This window comes from Populus nigra, chromosome 3, assembly GCF_951802175.1.
Source record: "Populus nigra chromosome 3, ddPopNigr1.1, whole genome shotgun sequence".
Classification (NCBI taxonomy): Eukaryota; Viridiplantae; Streptophyta; class Magnoliopsida; order Malpighiales; family Salicaceae; genus Populus; species Populus nigra.
The window spans coordinates 21,819,894-21,843,239 of NC_084854.1; the positions used below are offsets into that span (position 1 = coordinate 21,819,894).

General features: G+C 32.9%; 5 protein-coding genes across 8 annotated transcripts; all 5 read right to left on the bottom strand.

The window, feature by feature from the left end:
* Positions 1-1,194: 1,194 nt before the first annotated feature.
* LOC133688982 (2-alkenal reductase (NADP(+)-dependent)-like) lies at positions 1,195-3,362 on the bottom strand. 3 transcript variants are annotated; one of them, XM_062108668.1, is made up of 6 exons: positions 3,020-3,362; positions 2,674-2,920; positions 2,404-2,581; positions 2,127-2,293; positions 1,959-2,041; positions 1,195-1,668 (listed from the first exon to the last, which is right to left on the bottom strand). In XM_062108668.1, exons 2-6 carry the CDS (start codon positions 2,905-2,907, stop codon positions 1,290-1,292), a joined length of 1,041 nt encoding a protein of 346 aa, XP_061964652.1. In that variant the 5' UTR covers positions 2,908-2,920; positions 3,020-3,362; the 3' UTR covers positions 1,195-1,289. The 3 variants fall into 3 exon arrangements, with proteins under 3 accessions (XP_061964652.1, XP_061964651.1, XP_061964650.1); XM_062108667.1 differs by having other exon boundaries at positions 2,674-2,931; XM_062108666.1 differs by having other exon boundaries at positions 2,674-2,939.
* A 4,310-nt stretch (positions 3,363-7,672) lies between these two features.
* Positions 7,673-10,189, bottom strand: LOC133688574 (uncharacterized). Of its 2 annotated transcripts, none has more exons than XM_062108096.1 (7): positions 9,967-10,189; positions 9,739-9,866; positions 9,530-9,590; positions 8,844-8,935; positions 8,310-8,380; positions 8,125-8,239; positions 7,673-7,967 (listed from the first exon to the last, which is right to left on the bottom strand). In XM_062108096.1, the coding sequence occupies exons 1-7, from the start codon at positions 10,013-10,015 to the stop codon at positions 7,893-7,895; spliced, it is 591 nt and encodes a 196-aa protein (XP_061964080.1). In that variant the 5' UTR covers positions 10,016-10,189; the 3' UTR covers positions 7,673-7,892. The 2 variants fall into 2 exon arrangements, with proteins under 2 accessions (XP_061964080.1, XP_061964079.1); XM_062108095.1 differs by having other exon boundaries at positions 8,814-8,935; positions 9,967-10,184.
* A 1,305-nt stretch (positions 10,190-11,494) lies between these two features.
* LOC133690127 (embryo-specific protein ATS3A-like) lies at positions 11,495-12,792 on the bottom strand. The gene is made up of 3 exons (XM_062110322.1): positions 12,524-12,792; positions 12,317-12,424; positions 11,495-12,044 (listed from the first exon to the last, which is right to left on the bottom strand). Exons 1-3 carry the CDS (start codon positions 12,725-12,727, stop codon positions 11,775-11,777), a joined length of 582 nt encoding a protein of 193 aa, XP_061966306.1. The 5' UTR covers positions 12,728-12,792; the 3' UTR covers positions 11,495-11,774.
* Positions 12,793-16,790: 3,998 nt separating this feature from the next.
* LOC133687952 (heme oxygenase 1, chloroplastic-like) lies at positions 16,791-19,646 on the bottom strand. The gene is made up of 4 exons (XM_062107309.1): positions 18,889-19,646; positions 17,846-18,069; positions 17,216-17,323; positions 16,791-17,057 (listed from the first exon to the last, which is right to left on the bottom strand). The coding sequence occupies exons 1-4, from the start codon at positions 19,322-19,324 to the stop codon at positions 16,968-16,970; spliced, it is 858 nt and encodes a 285-aa protein (XP_061963293.1). The 5' UTR covers positions 19,325-19,646; the 3' UTR covers positions 16,791-16,967.
* Positions 19,647-20,983: 1,337 nt separating this feature from the next.
* On the bottom strand, positions 20,984-22,769 carry LOC133689140 (peroxidase 25-like). Its single transcript, XM_062108911.1, has 4 exons — positions 22,332-22,769; positions 22,053-22,232; positions 21,789-21,951; positions 20,984-21,523 (listed from the first exon to the last, which is right to left on the bottom strand). Exons 1-4 carry the CDS (start codon positions 22,530-22,532, stop codon positions 21,102-21,104), a joined length of 966 nt encoding a protein of 321 aa, XP_061964895.1. The 5' UTR covers positions 22,533-22,769; the 3' UTR covers positions 20,984-21,101.
* Positions 22,770-23,346: the final 577 nt, after the last annotated feature.

A 23,346-nucleotide genomic window follows, 5' to 3' on the forward strand; every position in this document is an offset into this window, starting at 1 on the left:
AAAATTAACCCCACCCCTCTCAAGAAAATTTGGGAAAAGTGATAAAGACAAGGGGAAGGAAGTAATGCCAGAAATTGCGATTGGAAAACCCAGTTCCAGCAATGATCATCGTTTGCAGTAGTGTTGCTGCTAACCATTTAGCTGGGGCTACTGCAGTTTGAACAGTAAACAGATGTCAAAGAACAAGCCTAAATTAACAAGGAGACAAGGCCAAATTTAAAAACTAAACAAGTCATCTAATCAGATGTGATCTGTGTATTAGGAGTTGGAACAACTAAATGGGATCGTTTGTTTAGTTTTCAAATTTGGCCTTGTGTCATTGGATAGATCTAGTCTTGCTGCTCAAAACTGTTTGAATGTTGATGCACTCCCTCCCTTGAAATGGAATTACATTTTAGAAACGTTCTTCTTGCTATGGAGATTATTGACTTCTATACGTTGTTCTTGATAATGGGATGCCATGCATCGAAAGTCTTGTATATCTTCTCCAAGAATGTTTTGCATTCTTCTCCCCATGGCTGGGCTGTTGTTTCAAAACGAGAAAATAATTTAAGCACAAGAGACACACAATCATAACACTCAAAATCAGCAATGGAATCGATGCCTACCAAAACCCACCTTGTTTAATTAATCAAAATTTCAAAGTTCCAGAGAATTTTGATCAAGATTTCAAAGTTACAATAATTTTTTTTAAAATTTCAATGTTCCAATCAATATTTCAGTTTAGCCCAATCTTTAAAAAATCAAGTTCCAATTGATTTGGGATCTCTTGCGGTTTCCATATAACCTTATGGCTTCACATCATCTTTCATCTTCAATTTCTATGGGTGCATCCTTGTCCTAATCGTCTGCTTCACAGCATCTAGATCTAGAACATGTGACATTCAAAAAACTTCGTTATTTGATTCAATTTACAAGGATAAATTGTTTTTAGATCAAAAGAGAGGAGAAAATATGATTCTAAAGAGAGAAAGCGGAACAAGAAAAAGAGTGCAAATTAAAGTATAATCTATAGGTAATTTCATATATTCTATATGAAGGTCATTTCATCTTTTGAACTTTTTTGCAATTTTTATTTGATCCATGTAAAGAGTAATTTTCAAAACTAGAAAGTAAAAACGTGATGAAACCTTAGGAGATTTTTTGTAATTATCCCAAAAAAATAATACTCAAAATATCATTCATCTCACAGGAGAAGAAAAAAAGACAACAATTAATTTGATCAACAATGTCGCAATATTCTTTGTAGTTTATTGATCATAAAAACAAAATGAGTTTTCTCTTCCTAATCACGCATCTGCAATTTTAACAATCTTCTTTCCAACATTATCACCTCTGAATAGTCCTATGAAAGCTGAGGGGATGCTTTCTACACCATTAGAAATGTCCTCTTGCACCTTAATCTTGCCAGTATGAATGTATTCAGTCGTTGTCGAAAGAAAATCTGAAAGCAGGCTCATGTGATCCAGGGCTAAAAATCCTTGGATTTTAATCCTCTTGTATATAACATCTAACATATTTGGTGCTGCTCGTTTTGCACCATCTGAATACTCAGCAATTGTTCCGCATGCAGCTACTCTACCAGAGGGATTCATATTAGCAACAGCAGCTTCTAGCATGCCACCTCCAACATTGTCAAAATATATATCAATCCCATCAGGAAAGTACCTGTGGAATTAATGTGGAATCAACAAGCAAGCTCAAATAATTTATCAGAAAAAAGCAAAAATAGTCAAACTTGACTATTTTTCAAATTTTCTTGTATGTTTTCATGTATTTGGACTGTCGAAGTGTCCATATTAGACATGGAATGCTCTGCAGCAACGTAGAGCATGCTCAACGTTCAACTTCCAATTTTTACTTGTTATAGTTTTCGCATTGAGTGATTTTCATGAGCTGAAGCTTTTTCCTTTTTCGTTGACATCATAACCTGAAATATTGATTTTGATGTTTCTAACCTTGTGAGAGCGGAATTCAAATCAGTTTCTTCCTTGTAGTTGAAAGCATCATCAAAACCAAGCTTCTCCTTTAGCAATGCTACCTAAATAGATGATGCTAACATAAGATTTTAATCCCAAAATGAAAAATCTTCAGATTGAAATACAAAACTAAACCAGATTCCTAACCTTGTCTCTGCTACCAGCACATCCAACTACATAGCAACCAGAAAGTTTTGCGTACTGGCCCACCAAATTTCCAACTGATCCACAAGCAGCAGATACAAACACTTTGTCTCCCTTCTTGGGCTTGCATATTTCAAACAGCCCAGCATAGGCTGTTAGTCCACTTAATCCTGTAGAGCATGAAAAGATCAGTGAACAAATCAAACAAATGTTCTTGATGATCATTACTATGCTGGTGATTTCTGATTTTTCCAAAAAATGAAGATAGGTGATTGATTACCCAGAATTCCAGCATGATAGGATAATGGTAGTTCAGTTTTTGGGTCCAACTTCCTTAACATGCCTCCTTTTACTACACTATATTCTCCCCAGTGAACAAACCCCACAACCAAGTCATCTTTCACAAATTCAGGATTGTCAGAAACCAAAACCTTGGCTACTCCAAGAGCATCAATAGGCTGGCAAAGAGAAAGAAATAACTCACTGCTCCACCTGAATAATCTCCAACAAGGATATTCATTCTGAAACTATAGTAAATTGATGTACGTACCTGACCGGGAGAGATACCAACTGCAGCTTGTATTGTTTTCTGTGAGGAGCTGTAACTCTTCATGCGATTAAGCTGGTAAGGATCAATTGACACACACAGATTCTTCACAATAATGTCATTGGAACCAGGCTCCACCGATAATCCAAGAGGTGCAACCTTGAGCTCGAAATCAGACTCCTTTGCCGAACCCTGTATGTGTTTCGTTGTTGTGATGTACCTGTTGTTCACTTCCATCTCAATGCTCCTGCTGTGGTGAGTCTAAGAATCTAAAATCAGTGATAGAGTTTAACAAAGAGAAAAGAAGAATAAAGAGAAGCCGTTCAAAAGGTCAATTTCTAAAGGTTACCTGGCCCGGAATGTTTGCTGCCTGTAGTTCTAGACAAAAATCAGATGGCTGTTGTTACTCCTATCATAAGTGGTAGTATTTATGGTAGTTATTAAAGCGGATCAACTAATTTTTTTTTTCAAAACTTATAAAAATGAATAAAATAGCCATGACTGGAGTTGACAGGGCGATTCGATAGCTTGAATTTTTAATCAAGGAAGATACTACACCAGCCGGGCTACTGTGATATTTATTTTGGTTGAGGGATGCGGCTCCATACAAGAAGAAAGGTTATGCTTTTCTCTCAAAGATTCCGTCCTTACAAAGCCCTTGACTTGGTGATGTCCAACCCTTGTCTTGTCTTTAACTGAATATATAAAATGAGTTCAAGTTGATCCGTGCTCGATGATTTCTAGAGATAATTAATAAAGAGCAATTAACCTAGAATTCAAAGGAGAAAGATTCTGTATTATCATATTAATTTGATGTCATTTTCCATGGTGAAAAGGAAAGGTATAAAGAAATTAATCATGGCCTGCTACTATCTTCCAAACTAGTTTCATGTGTATGCTAACTCACTCATCGTATAAGATTCCTAGAATGAGTCGAGGGCGATGGTAATGGGTTGGGTCAGATTTTCATTGCCGGCCTCTGATCTTAATATATTAAATGATTGTTTTTTAAAATATTTTTTATTTAAAAATATATAAAAATTATTTTTTAGTTTTTAAAAATTATTTTTAATATTATATATTAAAATGATCTTAAAAATATTAAAAAACATTTTAAAATTTCATCGACGCAGTACAAATCAGACTTATATATGCTGCTAGTACACAAGTGTAGCCCTGCCAGCAAGATTTTGCCTTCTATCTCATGACAGAAATAAGGCATTCTGTGCTTCTTCTTCTTTTTTGCAATAATATATGGAATTAATTATACTATTTACCAAAGTATAAATAGTCTACACCAAATTATTCCATATAATTAATTACTTCAACAAATTATGCCAAAAAGACTAACAAATAAAAGTCACGGTAAGCTAAAGAAGGATAAACTCGGGGGATTTGAATAAAAGGCCCACCATGATCAGACATGCGCCAACCATAATTTCCTCACTCTTTCAAATATACCCTACTCTAGCACCCAAAATTACAACAATTTCCCAACTATAAAATGTTAGAAAATTATTTAATTAATATGATTTAAATAAATTATAAGTAAATAAAAAATTAAGCTAAAAAAACTCTTGGTTTTTCTACTAAAAAAATCTTTAGTTTTTCTATATTTAATTCTAGATTTATGTTAGTTAATTAAAGATTGATAATGATGAGAATTAATTCTTTAACCTTTTAGCTTTTAAAATTAACTATAAAAAAAAAAAAAGTTTCTAACTTGAATTTTTAGATTTTTATATATTTTTTTCACCTCGTTTTTAGTGCTTTTTTTTCTTTTTTATGCTTTGATTTTCTCAAAAAAAAAATCTAGAGTTTAGGTTTACTTTGTTGAGAAATAATCCAGTCCTTTTAATTTGATTCAATGTAATGTCCCGCAATTTTAAATGCACTTATACTTAGTTACAACGATCTTTTATGTAACAATTTGAGTAATTTTTTTTACATAATGTACATGGATGTACCATTTATTTTTACACAATAGTATGTTTTCCAATATCTTCGATATTTCATGCTAATATCTTGATTATAAACTTTTTTTTTCCATTACAAGGATCTATTTGTTAAAGAGACTAAATAACTTGTCAGTCCTTTGAGAAGAGATAGCCTCCAATATTATTTCTTGATACACATGCAATATTATAGAATTTAATTGATATTCAAGTACTTATAATGTTTAGTATTTATTAATTTACATTAGCAACTCAACATCATTAACCTGTTTATACAAATTTCATAACAAACTTTAATATAATATTTTTTCATTCACTATTGATGAAATCCCTTTCTTTGTTAATATTTATTATTAATCATCATCATCCCACTCCTTTTAAAATTCCTTAAATTATAATCTATTTTCTAATAAATATATATAAATATACACTTCCTATTAGTTATCTTGTTGTATTACTTAATAAATATACATAATTTATTAAAATACAACACACAACTTTGTTTACTTTTTTTTTTATCTCCATATTAATTTTCTATCTCCATATTATTCACTTGAAGAAGGAATTTTGGAGATTTATGGGAGAAAATAAAAAGTCTTCATCTTTGTTTTCGCCACGGCTGTTCAGCCAACTATTATAAATGGAGAGAGTGATGGATTTTCACTTGTTTGCAAAAATGTCCCTCCTTCATGCCTTTAATTAAATTTCATGCATGATACCCTAGTTGCCGACCTATCTTTTTAAACTCTAATGGAGCTAAAATTTTAAACTAAGATAGATTAATATATCAAATAACTCCACGCAAAATTCCAGTCCAATCTGACATTTGAATTAAAATTTATATGTGATAGCGTAAAATTAATTATTTTATGATTTTCTCGTTAAAAATTTAAATTTTCTTATTATTTTCTTTCATAAATCATATCATTCATTGCTCTAAATCTATCATTTTGATATTCTCAAAATATTTTTATTTGTCTTTTCATCATTTATGAATTTGTTACCGTTTCACGATAACTTTATCAATTGTTTTTTTTAAATGGATGCTTGAACTATCACTTTTTTCTGTGCTCTTAAATCATTATTTCTTATTGTTTGTTATTTATTACCATGTTAATTTCTTAGAATCATTTTCTTACCTTTTCTTATTTTTTTATTTATCATAACTTGTTATTGGTTTCACCGACGTTACACATTTTAATTTAAGATATGTAACCCTTATTTTAACTTCAATAATATCATTAAATTTATTCATGAATATCATTCTTTTTATTCCACATCACATTAATTTTTTTTTTGTCATTTATTTATTTATTTTAATCCCAAACTTAAATTTCTCATCAATGTTACTACCTACGATCCTTTTCTTTTCTCCTTTAAAAATTTCATCCTCGAGAATTATTTTCCAGTTCAAATTCGACACCAATCTAAACTTATTTTACACCTATCTTGCCCTTACTAGTTTTTTGTATTCTTCTTCCAACAATGCTATCACGGTTTATACATCCGTAAGAATCTACTTACTCTAACCCTAGAGTCCCAGCCTTTATTGTTCCGTGAGAATGGGAGGAATGACCACCGAGTCTGGCCATGAAATAAGAACAGTAAAGGCTGGGGCTCTATTAATGCTGTACCAAAATTAATGTGGACCATTTTCATTTTCAAGTTATCGACTCTTACATTCACAATTATATCACAATCTTAATTGTGTTTCCAAACAGTGCACACAAATAAGGTTCACTTAATATTGAAGTGGAAAGAAAATGAATCCTCTTGGTGTTATTTCCATGCCTAACAAGAAGCTGGAAAGTCAGGACAGAGAGAATCAGTGTAGAATCCAATTCGAGGTGGATGGACAAGATCTAAAGAAGAGGTCTATTTGGTCATGTAAGGGGAGAATCCCTTGGATCCAGAACAAAGGAAAACTAGGCAATGGTTTACTGCTATATGAGACTTTTTTCAAGTCAAGCACCTGTTTGTGCATATTTTGTAAAGAGCATGTGAATTCATGACCATACATGTTTTGCAGTAGTAATAAAACCCATGTACATCTAACAAAATTCTACTGACTTGCAAAATACAGACATGTTTCTGCACAGCCCAAGAATCAATCAGTAGGAGCAGCATCTGTTTCCTACAACAGAAATCGACACGGACATGAGGGTGAGAGGGACTTCACTGTTGTGTGTGGTCTCTGCACTATGTAAGAAGGGCCGCCACATTAAATTTCAAGAGATAGCAATGGCTGCCTCTTTGTCTTCAAGAGACGTAGTGTGATGACAAATAGTTTGAGATCTGCACAGCAGGTCTCGAGTTCAAGTCAGGACGTGCACCTCTTGTAAGAGCCTGAGATAGCCGGGGTTTTATTCACTTACCTGGACCCACAAAATACGCTTTTCAGGGGATGGGGTTTCCTCGAATCCAAAAAAAAAATGACTGCCTCTTTGAAATTAAAATAGGTCTGCCACTGTAGCGGCAAGAAAAATACAACAGAGAACACGGGAGAAAAGAAAAGAAAAGAAAAGAAGGTAGCTGAATGGTCTGTTTTTATTTTATGTTTTTCAGCTCGTTAACCGTTGGATCGGGTTGAGATTTGAACAGAAGCTTCTAAACACGTTACTTTTCATTTTGAACGGTTGGATCGAAGATTAATGGTGTATAAACTGGTTTTTTTGTCTAACACCGGGGCTGTTAGTATTGTAAGTTTTTCTCAAATATTTCTCCCTTAATCTTGTTAGATTGTTCTTGATGATATGCATGTTATAGCCCTCAGTTAAATCCGAGAAAGAACAATTGTAAACCCATTACTTGTTGATAATGGAAGTTTTTAGGTGGACTACAGTCTCGTGGTTTTTTCTCATATCGGGTTTTCCACGTAAAAATTTTAATATTGTTTTGCATGATTGTTTGTATTATTTTATTTACTATTTGATTCTATTTTTAATTGCTTAACGAGGGAAAAAGATTGAGACATGTGAATTGTGATTTGGCAAAAATTGGTTTCTGGTTGTTCCTGGTTTTCCAACATTCACATCGTAGAGTAATAATTTAAGCAACTCATCCGCATATATACAAATTTCCATCATTGTATAATTTCTTGCTCTGATTTCTATAATTATACATGGAGTTCATTAACCAAATAGCCAGATACAGTTGCAGCTACTTTAAGTAATAGCAGAAGCACTGGAAAACTCTGGCATACCTTGTTGATACTACTGCACCAAATCTCAAACTAATTGCTGATGGTTTAACCTTGAAGCTCGAGCCTTATGATTCTTTTGGTCCACTAGTTTTTGAAGGACCAGCTCTCTCCACCATAACGTCGTAGAGTTGCTTGCCATTCTATTTATAAAAGAAACAGCATTGATCATAAATTTTGGACACCGAAACGTAATAAGCTGCTATGAAAATTGTATGGACCTGATCCAATTAACTCCCCTTATGGAGAAGCAAATAGATGCATTGGAGCTCTGATGTTTATTTTCTATGATATACTTACAAAAATTACTGGGAAGAAGTGCACTTGTCCTTCAGGTTTCGTCTGTGTCTCTTTAAAGTACACCAGAATCGGGAAATTTGGCCACCACAGTTCCCAATTAACAAAAGTCGAATACCTGTAGTAAACTGAGGGGTGAGTAGGCTTCATTGATCCTTCAAATTTGTAGGAAGCACAGAGAGACTTACTTCCAACGGTTTTTTCCGCCCACAAAGACATTTTCACCTGATTCCTGAAGCTGCTCACCTACTTTTACCTCCTATATGACCACAAATATCACGTCCTTGTAAAGCACAATGAAGTCTAGAGATGCCAGCTAAACGAAAAATCAACAACAACAGCATACAATGCATAAAAGATATGAGTTGACACTGACTGCAAGTTGGAAAAAAAAATTCATCGAGTTCCACATCAATCAAATTTCTCAGAAGAAGTTACGTGCATTTCCATTTAAGTAAGCCAAGATAGCAAGATTTATTCCTCAATTCATTCAAAAACTCACAGCAGCAAACCTCTTACACTTGATTTGAGTTTCATAACAAATGAATTCAGTAGAAATAGATTTCAAATATAAGCATCATTAATCCTTTTGCACTACCACTTAGAAACGATTTCAATGGGAAAGCAAAATTGCTACCCCAACAAACACATGCACTCATGTATTAACTATTAGTACAAGTAAGTCAACAAACCAGAGCTTTGTCGTCAAAAACAAATCTCACTCTAGTAGTCTGGAACAATAGTAGCAAGCCAAGGAGACCAGCAGGCGCAGCTGGCAATAGATTATTTGTATATGCTAACCCACCAGCTAAACCTGTTTGAACAGAAATATCACATCATATACAAGACTTTACTTGTCAAAGAAACCTCAGAGTTTCAGACGATGAGAAACTAGGAGAGACAGTGAACAACTTTTACTAATTCATATTTATCTTTTTAATTACACAAATGAGGCATTACAAAAACCTTTGAAAATCCAATCACCCTTGGGCATGGAGCATCAACAGAACAAAGGCCAAATCCAAGTTGACCCAATCAAGAAAAAATAAAGATAAGGCTAGTTAATAGGCATGAATGCAAGTTTCGGTATGCAGACTCTAATTGGTCCAAGCAAACCTTTCATCCAAAGACCACAAGATTAACATCCATACACATACAATTCATCATGTGAAATGCCACTACTATCTATACTGCTTGGTCTGGTTACTTTCCATCTTATCCACCATTAACTAAAAAGAGAAACCGGGATCAAAATACCCCACTTGCAAAATTCTTAGGTCAGTTCAAAGTGGAATCTTAATTGTTAATACCACAATGCTTCTCAAATCCTCCAAGCCATTCTCCTGATGAAATAATTTTCACAAGCAACATACTCTATGCGCACAAAATCAAGTGCTTATATACGTACCAAGCAAGACAACTGGGATTCTGTAATCAGGCTCAGGAACAACAGTCTTTCTCCTTCCAAGCTGTGTCAAAAAAATAAAACCATGGTAAACATCTGAAAAACAATAATGTATCTAAATGAAAGTAACCCATATCCAAGAAACACATCCACTAAATTACCAAGGAGCTAATGAATCAAACATAGAAAATTTCGATAGTATAATCACAAACCACTGAAGCAGCAACAAAAGGGTCTCTCCGTATACTTCCAGTTTCCTTCTTTATATGAATTTGATTAGCTATCACTTTGCCATAGAATGAACTCCTCAGGTTCATCACATATCCATTCACTTCCCTATCTGTTAAACAAAGAATAAAAATGAAAGATTCGAGACAACCAGCTTATAATTCAAAAACCCAGGGGCGTTTTTCAATGGATTTAAGGATAAAGGTTCTTACTTTGCGAAGGGAGAAGGCTCAAGGTCGATAGCGGAGCACTAGCCATCATTTTTTTAAGGAGAAAACAGGGGATTTTGAAAATTGTAAGAAACAATTGCTGTAAAACTGGTGTTAGAAAATATTTTAATGACGTTAATGCACTTGGTTAACGAAGTGCCAACCAACTACTACCTAGGCATGGATAGGAAGGGCATTGGAGTGAAATGAAAGGGAACTATTTCTTACATGTGAGGCGTTATCTGATGATATACACTTGGGCTCCTTACAGCCACCAAATAACTAAAACAAGCGCCAACAGAGAAAAGAAACTTCTTTTAACGAAAACATTTTCCAGCCATTTTTTCAGAAAAAGACACCCGAATTTCTAAAAATTAATTCAAGCCGTTTTAACAAATGCTCTTGCTATTTTCTTACTCTCTTTTTTTTTTAGGAATCAAGATATTCTAAAATAGTTTATATCTCAACTAAGATCAAATTTAAGACATTCAAAAAATTATTACTTTTTAAATACTCTTGAATTAATTATTTTTTTATTTTTCCATCTAGTTGTATAAAGCTATCAAGACATGATTTTTTATATTTATTTTGTTGAAACTTATTTTTCAGATCATGATAATCTTTTTTTCAAACAATATGTTTATAATAATAAAAATATATGTTTTCATCACAATAAAAATAAATAAATAAGGAAAATAAGATTTTGATTAAAAAAATATTTTTTTCTCATGAATTTAAATTATTTGAATTTTTATGAATAATTATTTTAATTACTCTAAGTTTTTATTCAAAAAACCATGTTGTTGATAAAAAAAAAAAAACGAGTTTTTTGTAAAAACAGGAAAAATGCCTAAATAAGAAATGAGAATTTTGAATAAAGAGGTAAATCTTTCTTTCAGAATTTAAATCATTTGAACACTTTTGAATATTTATTTTAATTATTGTAGAATAAATAAAAACTATATTTAACTTGAGAGAATAGCTCTGGTGTTAGCAGTTTTGCACCCGGAAAATCAATGGCAATGGCCTTCCCTCAATGCAAATTTCTGCTCTTCGAAGGACTTTCCTTCCCTGTTTTCCAGTTAATGATAAGAATCTAGTCTCGTTGCCTTCGTTCTTTCTTCTATTTCATAGTTTATTACACCTATTTTACCATTAATTAACCAGCGTGATTTGATTCTATGTAGTCTATAATTATAAAATATTTAGATATGTATTTATTTTTTACTTCTTATTATAAATTTTAACTTTTCATTTTTGTTTTTAATTAGCGTTTATAATTATTTTTTTATGATTTATCAGTTTATATATTTTTTAATTCACTATATTAAGTATAAATATAATCTTTTTACTTCTCAATTAAAATATTTCATGACACTAAATCTTGTATTAGAAATCAAATTGAAATCGTAGCGTGGTCATGTAACTAGTTTTAACTTTTAACTATAAATAAAAACTCCATTTTCTGGCAAGCATGCTCCTCGAGATTTAAAGAGTATTTAAAAAAAAATGCTAATTATATATAATAATCTTAAAAAATGATAAATTATTTTATTATCTTCATGTCACAAGGCTGCTCGAAAAGAGTCCAAGCACTATAATTAAATGAATTTCTTCAATTTACTAAAAATCAGGCTCCCGGTGCTTTTTTTAGAGGATTACATGAAAATAAACCCTTAAGAATAACCATGATCAACAAGGTCTTGGTAACTAGGTCAATCCTCAACTACATGACGAGCCCATTATTAGTTATTATCATAATGTGTTTAACAAAACACAACAACAGTCATGATCATGATCATATTAATCGTCTACATAATTGCCGTTGACAGAGATGCACGAACACAGACATTAAACCCATACCAAACCCCATTCGGAAGGAATTTGTTGTAGTTGAATTTAACAGTCTTGGTGTTTGGACCGTAGATCTTCACGCTCTCAGGTTTCCAGCCATCATATCCTGTTCTAAGCATGTATAGATAGCAGATATCATAAACACATGGTCCATTTATCTGGAATGTATCTGTTGAACACCTCTCAAATGTTCCTGAAGATGGATCGTCAAGCCTCTTCATATAGACCTAATTAAAAGAATCAATCAATCAATCAATCTGTTTTTTAAATCAGATCAGACCCTTTAACTAGAATTTATTTTCCTTTCATGGGTTCATTTTAGATTTTGGTGTCAAGATCTGTACGTAGCAATGAAAATCTGATTAGGCTAGAGATGTTCTGTTCTTGTGCTGCTGGTTTCTTTACATTTTCTTACAGCTCATTAGCAACTATGCAAACATGAATCCAGACCCAAGATTTATTAGATCTTATGTAGAACTAAACTAGGTTGCATACTAACCTCGTTGCCATAGGAATCACCAAAAGCTAGACTGATTTTGTCTCTGGTGTAAGTTGTAGAGGTGCAACTGGTCTTTATAACAAGTGTGTATGGACAGCTCTTTGCAGCCTGAAAAAAAGAAGGAAAAATAAGCAATTGTACAAGCTTTCTGAATAATGTGAATAAAAAATCATGTCAAAAGAAATGCTAATTTCGATTGCTCCATACCTGAATATTTTTGGGATTGAAGGATTTCGGAGCATGGGGCTGCAAGGTAAGAGAGAGAGATCTAGCATGTGAGAATGTAATGGAGGAGAAGACAAAGATGAGCCAAAACAATGAGATTTGTTTGACCATTTTTGTCCAGCTCTCTTTCAGAGAGAGAGAGAGAGAGAGAGAGAGAGAGAGAGTTGCTTCATTTAATATCTTCATTTAATATCTCTCCTACCATATATATGGAGATGAGAAGGATATTGATTCATGAAGTTACTAAACAATAGACAGCAATGAAAAGAATGTGCTAGGTCTACGCCTGAGTTTCTTGTTGAATTTCCAACTCGTACACGGCTACTTAATAATAACTCATGGATAAATTTCCATTTATTCCCTCAAAATTTATGTGTTTTCTTACTTTCATCTAAAACTTTTGATTTACTTTAATTATATCCTATATCTTCCATTTCTTCCTACAATCATTTCCATCAGGTTTGTAAAGTTCAATTTGATCATGAAGTTTATGAAATATCTCAATATCGTCCAAAACAAATAAACAAATTGAAGATATATTGGCGCGCGGTAGTTGTTTTAGTGAGCTTGCACTATATATAGCTAGAGGTCATCTTTTTTCCATCTAGATGTAGTAACAACACCAAATCTATAGGTTGTGCGTGTGGGCTCAGGAACACATGCCTTGAACAACAGTTGAGGCTTGAGAGAGATTAAAATCTTGAATTAATACCTCGCCTTTTTCTTTTTTTGTGGTATCAGGTATGCCATAAATAAAAGTTCAAGTAACGTTCAAAGGATTAGCATATTACTATTTCAGTACCACAGTACTGTTTCTAGGACTTGTTCTAGGTTGTATTATTTGTATAATATATAAGCTTCTCTTCTACAAGAAGCAAGATTCAAAAGGTCACGCGTTACAAAATCTTGATGTTCAGTTTTTTCAATCAGTGGCATGTAATAGATTACTAAATTGTCTAGTCTTAATTACTCATCTAATATCTTGGTGGGTTAAGAGGATCATCTTACGATTGTGATGTTCTGCATACTATGTGGCTTGATCAAGGATTCATCATCATAATTGTATGCAAATTGTACTGTTCAAGAATGCTTTTGATTCCTTCTTTTCTTACACACTTCTGTTCTCTCCCGATACTGTTGGGTACAGCCTATGGGTTCCTGACTCTTTTCTTTCTTTCTTTTTTGCACAGACAATAACCAAATTTTATACAGTCACTTTTTAATATTTGCAGGTAATATGTGAGTCAATATGTGCATGTGTATGTTGTTTGTTTACATGCTTTATTTTTATAATTATGCCATTAATTAACCCCGCAGCGAGGCACGGGCACGAAACTAGTAGAAACCAGAGGATTCGAGTGATTTGTTAGGCACCATAGTAAAGGGAAGCAGACAATGACTATTATAGAGTCCAAATGCATTACTCTCACACTCTCATGCTCAGCCTGCAATGAAACGTGAAATTGGGTGGTCACATGTTTAGTTCAACAAATTGTTCTTCGTCTTAAACATCAGCAACATTAATAAAAACCTAAAAGAGCTCGGAATTTCACTTAAACAGATACTCGACATATTATAAATTAAAATAGTAAAGTGATTATTTTGGCATTTTTTTTAAAAAAAATATTCAACTGACTATTAAAGGTAATATAATTTTTTATAAGGTTTATTAGTCATTATCAGATATCAAGGACAAATCAATCTTTTAAAATTTTTAAAGCACAATACAATGACTAAATTACTTTAAAAAAAATTAAACTAGCATCCAGGGGATTGTTCGTATTTTCATCATAGTTTTTCAATTATAATCAAATTAATTGAGAAGCAATTTGATATTTTAACAAATATAAAATATAATCTAAAAATCAAAAGTAACTAGCTCGTGCAACATATATGTCGGCGTGTGAAGAGCCTCTGCTTTCTTCAAACAATGTGTGGGGCATCATAAGATAGTGAAATGCCACCTTCCATGGTTTTGTTGGAAGTGTCGTAATGTGTTCTTATTGGTTGTTAGGCATATATACACAACGACACAATGATCGGAATCTACTATATATTTTTTCTTCTCATTTCTTCTTTTTTTTCTTCTCGGGTTTTGCACTAACTTGCCAATATATAAAAGTGTCCTATCATTGTTTTCATTCAATTTGGTATTCATTCTTTTGATTACTATTTGTTTTATTTTTTATCTTTTTTTATTTTTTTCTTCAATTTTATCCCTCATCATTTGGTTTCATTTAACTTTTATATTAAGTTTGGTAATCATTCTTTTGATTGTTGGTTTTTTTCTTTTCTTAATTGAATTTTGTTTTCAATTTCGTTCATCAACATCTGATTTCAATTTATTTTTATGTGAAATTTGATCATCATTCTTTTTACTGCTATTTATTTGATTTTGGATCCTTTTTATTATTATTATTTTTCAATTTCATCCCTTGACATTTATTTGATTGAGAATTTTGCTTCATTAATTTTTTTTGTTTTCTTTCCATGAGATTAGTTTTGGGTTCATGACCAAAGTCACGGATTTCGAAAGTTAACATAAGTTGACTTTGATCTTTTTAAATTTTTTTATAAATTAATTTTTTTATCAATTTTATTCTTCAACATTTGATTTATTGAAAATTGGTTATTATGCTTTCATTTTATTTTTTGTATTTTTATTTCTATAGGGTTATCTCAATTTTATATCCATGATCGTCGGCTTAGGTGGTTAACTCAGGTCTTTTTTATTGCTTTTTCAATTTTTTTTTTCAATTTTTCCCTTTAATATTAAGTCATTTGATAATTAAGCATCAAAATTTTATTCGATTTGGTTTCAACAGGGTTATTCTAGTATCATGATCATGTCATAGATTTGACATGCTAACTTAATTAGATTGTTGTTAGGTTTTTTTTCTTTGTCAGTTTATTTATTATTATTGTATTTTTTTTATTTGTATTATTAAATTAACTATATTGATTAAACTCAATCAAAGTGTTGAGTTTTATTTATTTATTTACAATTTCTTAAAAACATTTATGTTAGCTTAGCATTTTTTTCATGGTTAAAAAAATATTTAAACCGATTTGTGCTACAGGTCACCTAACTAGTAGGTCGAAATGGTCTCAGGGTATAGACCTGCTTCAGTAACTTGGCACACTCGCAGTGCAAAGCAAGGTTGTCAATTCCGTTTCGGTAGGTGTTTCGTTTTTTCAATTGGAACGGAATGTTTCAGTTTCGGAGTGTTTCGGCGTGCCGTTTCGGGGTTGTACTGTTTATATATATATATATATATATATATATATATATATTCAACAAACATAATTCAAATTCAAGATAAATTAATTATAAATTATGCAATACAAACACAATGCCAAACAAATATAATTTCAAAATTTAAAATATTTCTAAATAGTTAAGATTAAATAGATCTTTAACTTAAAGTAATTCAACTTAAACAAAATATCAAAATATTATGAAAGTAAAATGTTTTAACACAAATATTTTAAATATAAAGTTAGGTCAATGTTATTAAGGCTAATGAAATCTAAAGCATCTCTTATTTTGCTCAAATTCCTACAAAGTATAAACATGAAAAAAACAACATGAATATAAACCATATATATTAGTGATAAATCTAATTTTAAAAAATTAATATCATTATTAATGAAAATAGTAATAATAATTTTCAATGTTATTATTAATATCATTGTTATAGAAAATAGTAATAAAAAAGAGCTTTTTATAATTGGATGGTTTAATTAATTAAATTGAATAAGGTTCAATTTGATTCAATGGCTTTTCAAGAGCGGAACGGAACATGTGGAATGGAACAGGAACGTTTCGGGCGGAATTTAGCCGAAAAATCCGGAACGGACCGAGATTTAAAATGAGATGAAATTTGTTTCGTTTTGTTCCGTTTTTTGAATTGGTATGGAATGTTTCGGCCATTCCGGGCGGAACGGAACGGAATTGACAACCTTGGTGCAAAGGTCATAAGACCAGCTTCAACATGATGCCATCACCATCTCTTTCCCATGATATTCAAGGTTCGGGACCCGTTTTCAGCAGCAGAATCCAACTATCTCAAAATTCATTGCCCGAGCATCTACTCCACAATCTGATAATCAATTACTTCTACCATTTTTATAACACGAACACCATCCACACTTCAAAGAATTCTTCTGTAACAAAATTTCAAAAGTGAGGGAACGTAGCCCAACGCCAGAGAGTTCAAAAATGATCTCCTGCGTTTCAACACTACGCTTTGGCCAAAGTTAAGGTGATTGAATTTATTATATTGAATAAAGTACAACATAAGTTACATGATTTCATTGATAGTAAAGTTACAATGGAAAAAGAAAAGACTTCATCGTATACACAAATACTTGAGGCTTGCGCCTTTACACAAGACTACAAGTATGTCAAGCAATTATAACATCACTATAATATCAGGCGAAGAATCTCCCCTGAATGCTTGAATGATTTCTCTGTTTCTTCTAAACAGTGGTTCTTCTCCTCTCTGGTCCAGCTCTGAGCAATCCCAACAATCAACACATTATAGTTACGAGGTTGTAGAACTCATAACAGAATGTTCGTAGAAGTAAAGTGAGTCATATTAATGATACCAGGTTGAAATTAGCAACGAAATGAGATTAACAGGGAAATTTTGCGAGAATAGAAAGAAATACCTCCGCAACTTTATTCAATTTGTCCCTGACATTCTGCAACAGCTGGGAAAGGTCACCATCCCATTTATAGAATTCTAACTCTTTTTTCTCAAGTAACTGCTCAGCAACCTGATGCAAAACAAAATGGTAAAAGTGAATATAGCACCTCACAAACGAAAATATTATTGATATTATCTAGCTGCATTTCAAGACACATCTGAAAAATCAAAAGGTTGAGCTCATTGAAAAATGTTACCAGTGCCTGTATCAGGCACCGCAGTGGGTTATATCCACATAGCTGCTGCCAGACAACCTTTATGCAAACCAGACCATAATTGACAAGAGGAAAAGCACATTCCTAATTCATTACAAAACTGCTATCCTGTTGTGTTAACAAAAATTATCTCTTAAATGGATTATGTTACATAAGAAAATAAAGCTTAGGTCGCAGAGAAATCAGTATACAGATAAATGCTCTTGAGGAAAAAGAAAAGAGGCTTCAAAATTCCCTCACGCCCATGCCCAAACATCAAATAGTACCAAATATCAGCTAACCATGAAGCTATAAATATAGCTCCATCCATGTAAACACATATCATGTAGCATGAAAAATATTTTTGGCACATTTTCAAGTTAATAATATTTGCTTACCTTCCTCCCAATCATTCGACCACCAGCTGAGTGGGCAAAATATATATTGTAGAAGTGACAAATAAATGCTTGAGGATCCTTCTCTGACAATTCCTGCAGGATCTGTGAATAGGTAACACCAGGAGAAGAAGGTTCCGGAATGGTATACCCTTGCTCTTTGAACCACTCCAAATCTTTTGCCAACTTTTCAGATCTTTCCAATCCAGTGTTTCTGAACTCAGCATCTAAGGGAAAAGATAAAACCAGATTTAGAGTTTAAGCTCTCTCATAAGTGAAAGTCATTACACATATTGGACACCATGGTCTACAAAAATGTGCACAAGCTACAAAGAGTGCAAAAGGGAACTTGGGGATGCATTGATATAAAACAATAAAACCAAAACACCACCAAAGCGATTCCTCCCCATGCATTTTACAGACATGGAGTGGTAAATGTAAAAGCATGTCCAACTTTTGTTCATTATTATGATCATTATCCACAACAGACATTGATTTCCATCAGTCTCACTTTCTAAGTTCCATAAGGACAATTCGAGATGAAAGTAGTGGGGGGTGTTGGATTGGGAACCCTGCAATATGGCTGTTCTTCTATTCCACATTGCAAAAGGAGCACTCAACCACTAGAACCAAAGCCTTAAACTTAAATGAGAGTCTATGCTTTACCATAACTAAGACGAACCTCACTTTTAGCAGAAATATACCCCACCCCTCATACTAAAGGGCAATTTATGAATTACAAATTGAAAGTCAAACTTCCATAATAGAGGGCTGATTTGCCAACAATAACTTTGAATTCCATAATGCCTAGCAAAAATTACTAGTGCAGACAAATAAAAGCTAAATCAAAAGACTACAGTAACACAATCCTTCAAGCAATTCAATAATAATCACTGAACCAAACGAGATAACCATTCCCACACCTCAGGGACAAACATAAACAATATTAAAAGACAGGCAAAGAAATCATCCAAAACAAAATCAAACTAACAAAAGGATATCAAGAAATTCATAAATAAAAAACTTAAAAAAAGAATCAAACTTACAAAAAGGAAAAACAGCTTTTTCCACAATCCCTTCAAGTGTATCATAAACCAACTTGCTATCAACCAAAAACTTCAGGTACCCGTCAATAGTAGGCTCCCATTTACGCACAGCCTCTTCTTCTTTCTCTTTCACCTCCTTCTCTCCTTCCTTTGCTTGCTCCCTTGTATGCAACTTCATAGCAACAAACCTCATCTCCTCCACAAACCCTTTTGCCTCACCTGGATACCTCTTCTTAGGCTTCTCAGCTGTTGTAGCAGACACAACAGTAGCAGCTTTCAAAGGCATTCTATCAAAGAATGGAACTTTAAATTGAAAAGACAACCTTTTTGACACCAAACTTGATTGAAAAAAAGTTTCAAGACAAGGAGATGAGGATTTGAGGTGGGGCTTGTTAAATAAAAACTGGGTTTTAGAGATTGGAGTCAGAGAAGCCATGTTTGCCAATAAATATTGGAATTTGACAGTGAAGTTAGAAAATTTTATGAAGAAAGAAAGAGTACACGGCACCTTCTTTGATTAAAGAAAGTTTAAGAGAGGGCAATAAAAGAAAGATGTGTTGGCTTCAAATGGAGGTTTAAGTACTCTTGAAGACAAAGGGATAGACACGGACACAGTAATCTCTGTCTGTCTGTCTGTGTATTTGAGTGAGTCTAGGCTATGTGATAAAGGAAAAAAAATGGGAGAATTGAATAGTGGAGTATGGGTTTCCTCTCCTTTCCAGCTTTCCTTGTAGTTGTGCGCATCTATGGAGTTTTATGCTATTGGACCTGTGCTGATAGATATGGTCTGCGGTAAAGTGTGTTTTGGGACCTATAGCTTTAGCAATATTTCACTTTCACTCCTATTCTTTTAATGTTAGTGTGATGACATGCTACTACTTCAGCATATGGGGTTATATTAAAATAAATAAATTAAAAAAAAAAAAAAACAAGAGCATTCGTTAGGTATTCAACAACAAATGGCAATATTAAAATCAGGACAATTTGAAACAATAGAGATTGAAAGAGAAAGTCTCTGAAACTATAAGACCCAAAATACACTTTCCCATTGTTAATTTGAGACTTCGAGTTTTGAGGTTAGCAACGAATTTGGGCCTCTTTTGTTTGTGGCTGTTTGCGCTCCGTGCCGTGGAGAATTGTAGAACCAACACAAATTATTTTTCTTGCCCACCTATAACAGCTCTTTATTATATTGGAGAATGGTGGCCCTTTTTTTTGTAGTTTTCAAACCTTTTTTTCTTATTAAATAAATCTTTTTATAACCTCATTAAATTAAATGAAGCTAGATTTGCAATTGTGATAAACACTTCAAATTAATTGTAAACTACAGAAAAAAATACATGTTTAATCCTAAATTCATTATAATTTTTATTTATTGTAAACTACAGAAAAAAAGTTATTGAGAAATAGCATAAGAGAATGAAAGTTATTGTTTATTATGATTTTAGCAACCAAAATATTCAAATTTGATGTCAAAGATTTCCATTCAAGAAAAAAAACTTAATAATGATGATTTTCTTTACCTTCTTCTTGCTTGAAAAGATGGATTGAGTTTGAGAAAAGTCTTTAATTGTAATTTTAAATCATTTTAGAGTGTTTTGTGTTAATAAGTTACTTTATTGGAGTTTCTAAGGTGATTCTTAAGTGTTTTGTGTTAAAATAAATTAAAAATAAAATTTAGAATTTAAAACACTATAACCTGATTTTTTAGCCACCTTAAATGATTAGAATCTGAGTTTGAAAATAACATTTATTTTTTAAAAAAAAAAAAACAGCATGTTATCTGTTCTTAAAAAAAAACCAAACAGATGGGTCTAGCCTTCACACCGCCTAATATTTTTCTATTTTGGATCCAACACCGACCCTTTCAATTTTTTTTTCAATTTAAAAAAATTGTTGAGCTTGCTTTTCAACTTTAATATGATTCTTAAGTAATATTATAAGATGATAAGTAAATATAGTATCTGTTTTAAAATATTTTTTTATTGTTGAGAAAAATAATTATTAAAGTATTAAATATTACTATCAAAGCAGTTCAAAGCAATTGAAATCTGAATCACGTCCAACACCTTTATCTACAATTTAAAGCAGTCCATTGAACCAAGAAGCAAAATTATTTTTCTTACTAGATTTTCAACATTTTAATACAGTACTAGTATATGTTACACTGATTTTGTGTATAATTGTTTAGGTCACAGCACTCCTTTGATTGATTAATTGAACTTTGAACAGACTTTTCTTATCTCTCCATCAGTCCCAGTTTTCGCTTCAATGCTACTCATTTTAACCATAGCTTGCCTAAACTCAATATCAAACCTAAGTCCCAGTAATCCTCTTATGGTGCCAGCATATTTTTTCACAACATCACGTGTTGCAGCGTCATCCCAAAGTCTCTGGTCCGACTCCAAAACTCCATTGCCATCACGTACGTTCTTGAAGAAGCTTGTATCAAAATCTGCCTGGCTATCTTTGTCTAATGGAACTGGTTTTGTGCCATCGCCATTTTTGGGACATAGAGCTTGAAGTTGTGGTAGGAATGATTGGTTTATTGTCGGGTCTGCGTTGCCTGTTGTTGTGAAGTTGTATAGGCGATATCGAATGAATTGACAGTGCGTTTGGCCAATGGTATGTGCCCCTGAAACATAAACAAGCACCATAACAATATGCTACAAAACATGCGACAGTAAAATTATTTCTTGAAACCGAAGTCCAGCCTGATGGTTAAGAAGATACGTTTTTCCTTTAAAACTCATACTTGGTTACAAGAACTAGGATTTTCATGAGTTCTCTGGCCTCGGCATGAATATGTAGCAAGTCTTGAACCAGATCAAAGATATTGGCTTAGTCTCAACCTCTTAGTACTTTGAATTAACTTAGAATGGGAAAGAAAAGATTTATACCGACGAGGGTTACGAGATCGTGATCGTCCAGTCCTTTATCAGCAAATTTTTGCTTCTGGGCAGCTACGGTGTCTAGAGGTGAAGGTAAATTTGAGGCCTGGGATGATAAAGAGACCCTGCCATCTCTTCTACCTGTTGGGACTGACCAACTTGGACCATCACTCTGAAAATATTGCAATAAGCACAACCCTTAAGGAAACCATGCATACAAATTCACTCTTTCATTCAAGTCTTGGAAATTGAGGGTGAAGGGATCTGAATTACCAAGTCCACAGCATCACGAGCAGCCAAAGCTAGTATGTCAGCACATGAGACCACCCCAGGGCATAAGGCCTCAATCTGTGATTTAGCATCATCAATTACTTCAAAACCTCTTAATCCAAGATTCGGCAAGGCATTTCTCTCGGCAGAAGACCCCGCAATCAATACTGAACCATCGCAGCCCTGTAAAAGAACATTAATGTTATTAGTCCATGTAGATTATTGACAATTATACAAACATGCTAAAGGAGGTGGAGTATATATATATATAGGGCATGCAACCTGGACAAAGCAGTCATGAAAATGAAGCCTGAGCAATCCAGCAGCAATGGTGGGATCTTTTTTGAAGTAAGATTCAACAGTGGACCTAACAATGGCCTCAGCTTTCGAACATGAAGTAGAATAAAACCCTGTTTTCAATTGGCTTTGCACAGACAAAGCCATTACAAAAATCACCAAAACAACCAGCCATAATCCTTCCATTGCTCCACTCTTTCTCACTTATTAATGAATTACCACCGGAATTTGCATTATACATGGTATTTATAGCCAAATTAATAATTGCTCGATGCTTCTCAATCCACTTCCTTTGGTGTCCATTTCATTGAAATTTGGGCTGCTGATCTACCTTCTTTTGTTAGTGGAGACGCGTGGGACCAAAGAAATAGTAGTGGTGCAGCTCCTTTTCATCCTCGTTTGTTAGGAGTAGAGTGGATTTCACTTATGATTGTATATTTTTTGAAGGAGCAACAGGGCTCATCTTTCATCTTTGATTCTTTTGCTTTTTATATTCTTTAACGCGTCTTGTAGGTATTTTTCACCTTTATTATATATATACCCTTCTTTTCCTATAATTTTTTCTTTGCATTCACATGAGCTTAATTCCAACATTGAACAAATTATTTGTCTGCATGGATTAGGTAGAGAGCTTTGGTTAGCTTACATGCAATGGTAACCTTTTTCGTGTTATCATGACATTCCCACTGGCACTTGCATATGATTGTTAAGTGAATGCATGCATAAAAACAACCAATTAATGTGTTTGATTAATTTGTTATTAAGAATTTATACATGATTACTATAAAATTATTCTTAGAATTTCATTAACAGTTTAAATTTTTAAATTGAGATGATTTTTAACATGATATTAGAATCTTACTAATCAAGTAATCACGAGTTTAAATTTTATTATAGTCCATATCTTTACAAGTTTTAAATTTAAAAAACTTTCACTTGAAAAAAAATTAATATAAAACTATTATCGGGATTTTATCTAATAGCTTAAATATTTAGACCG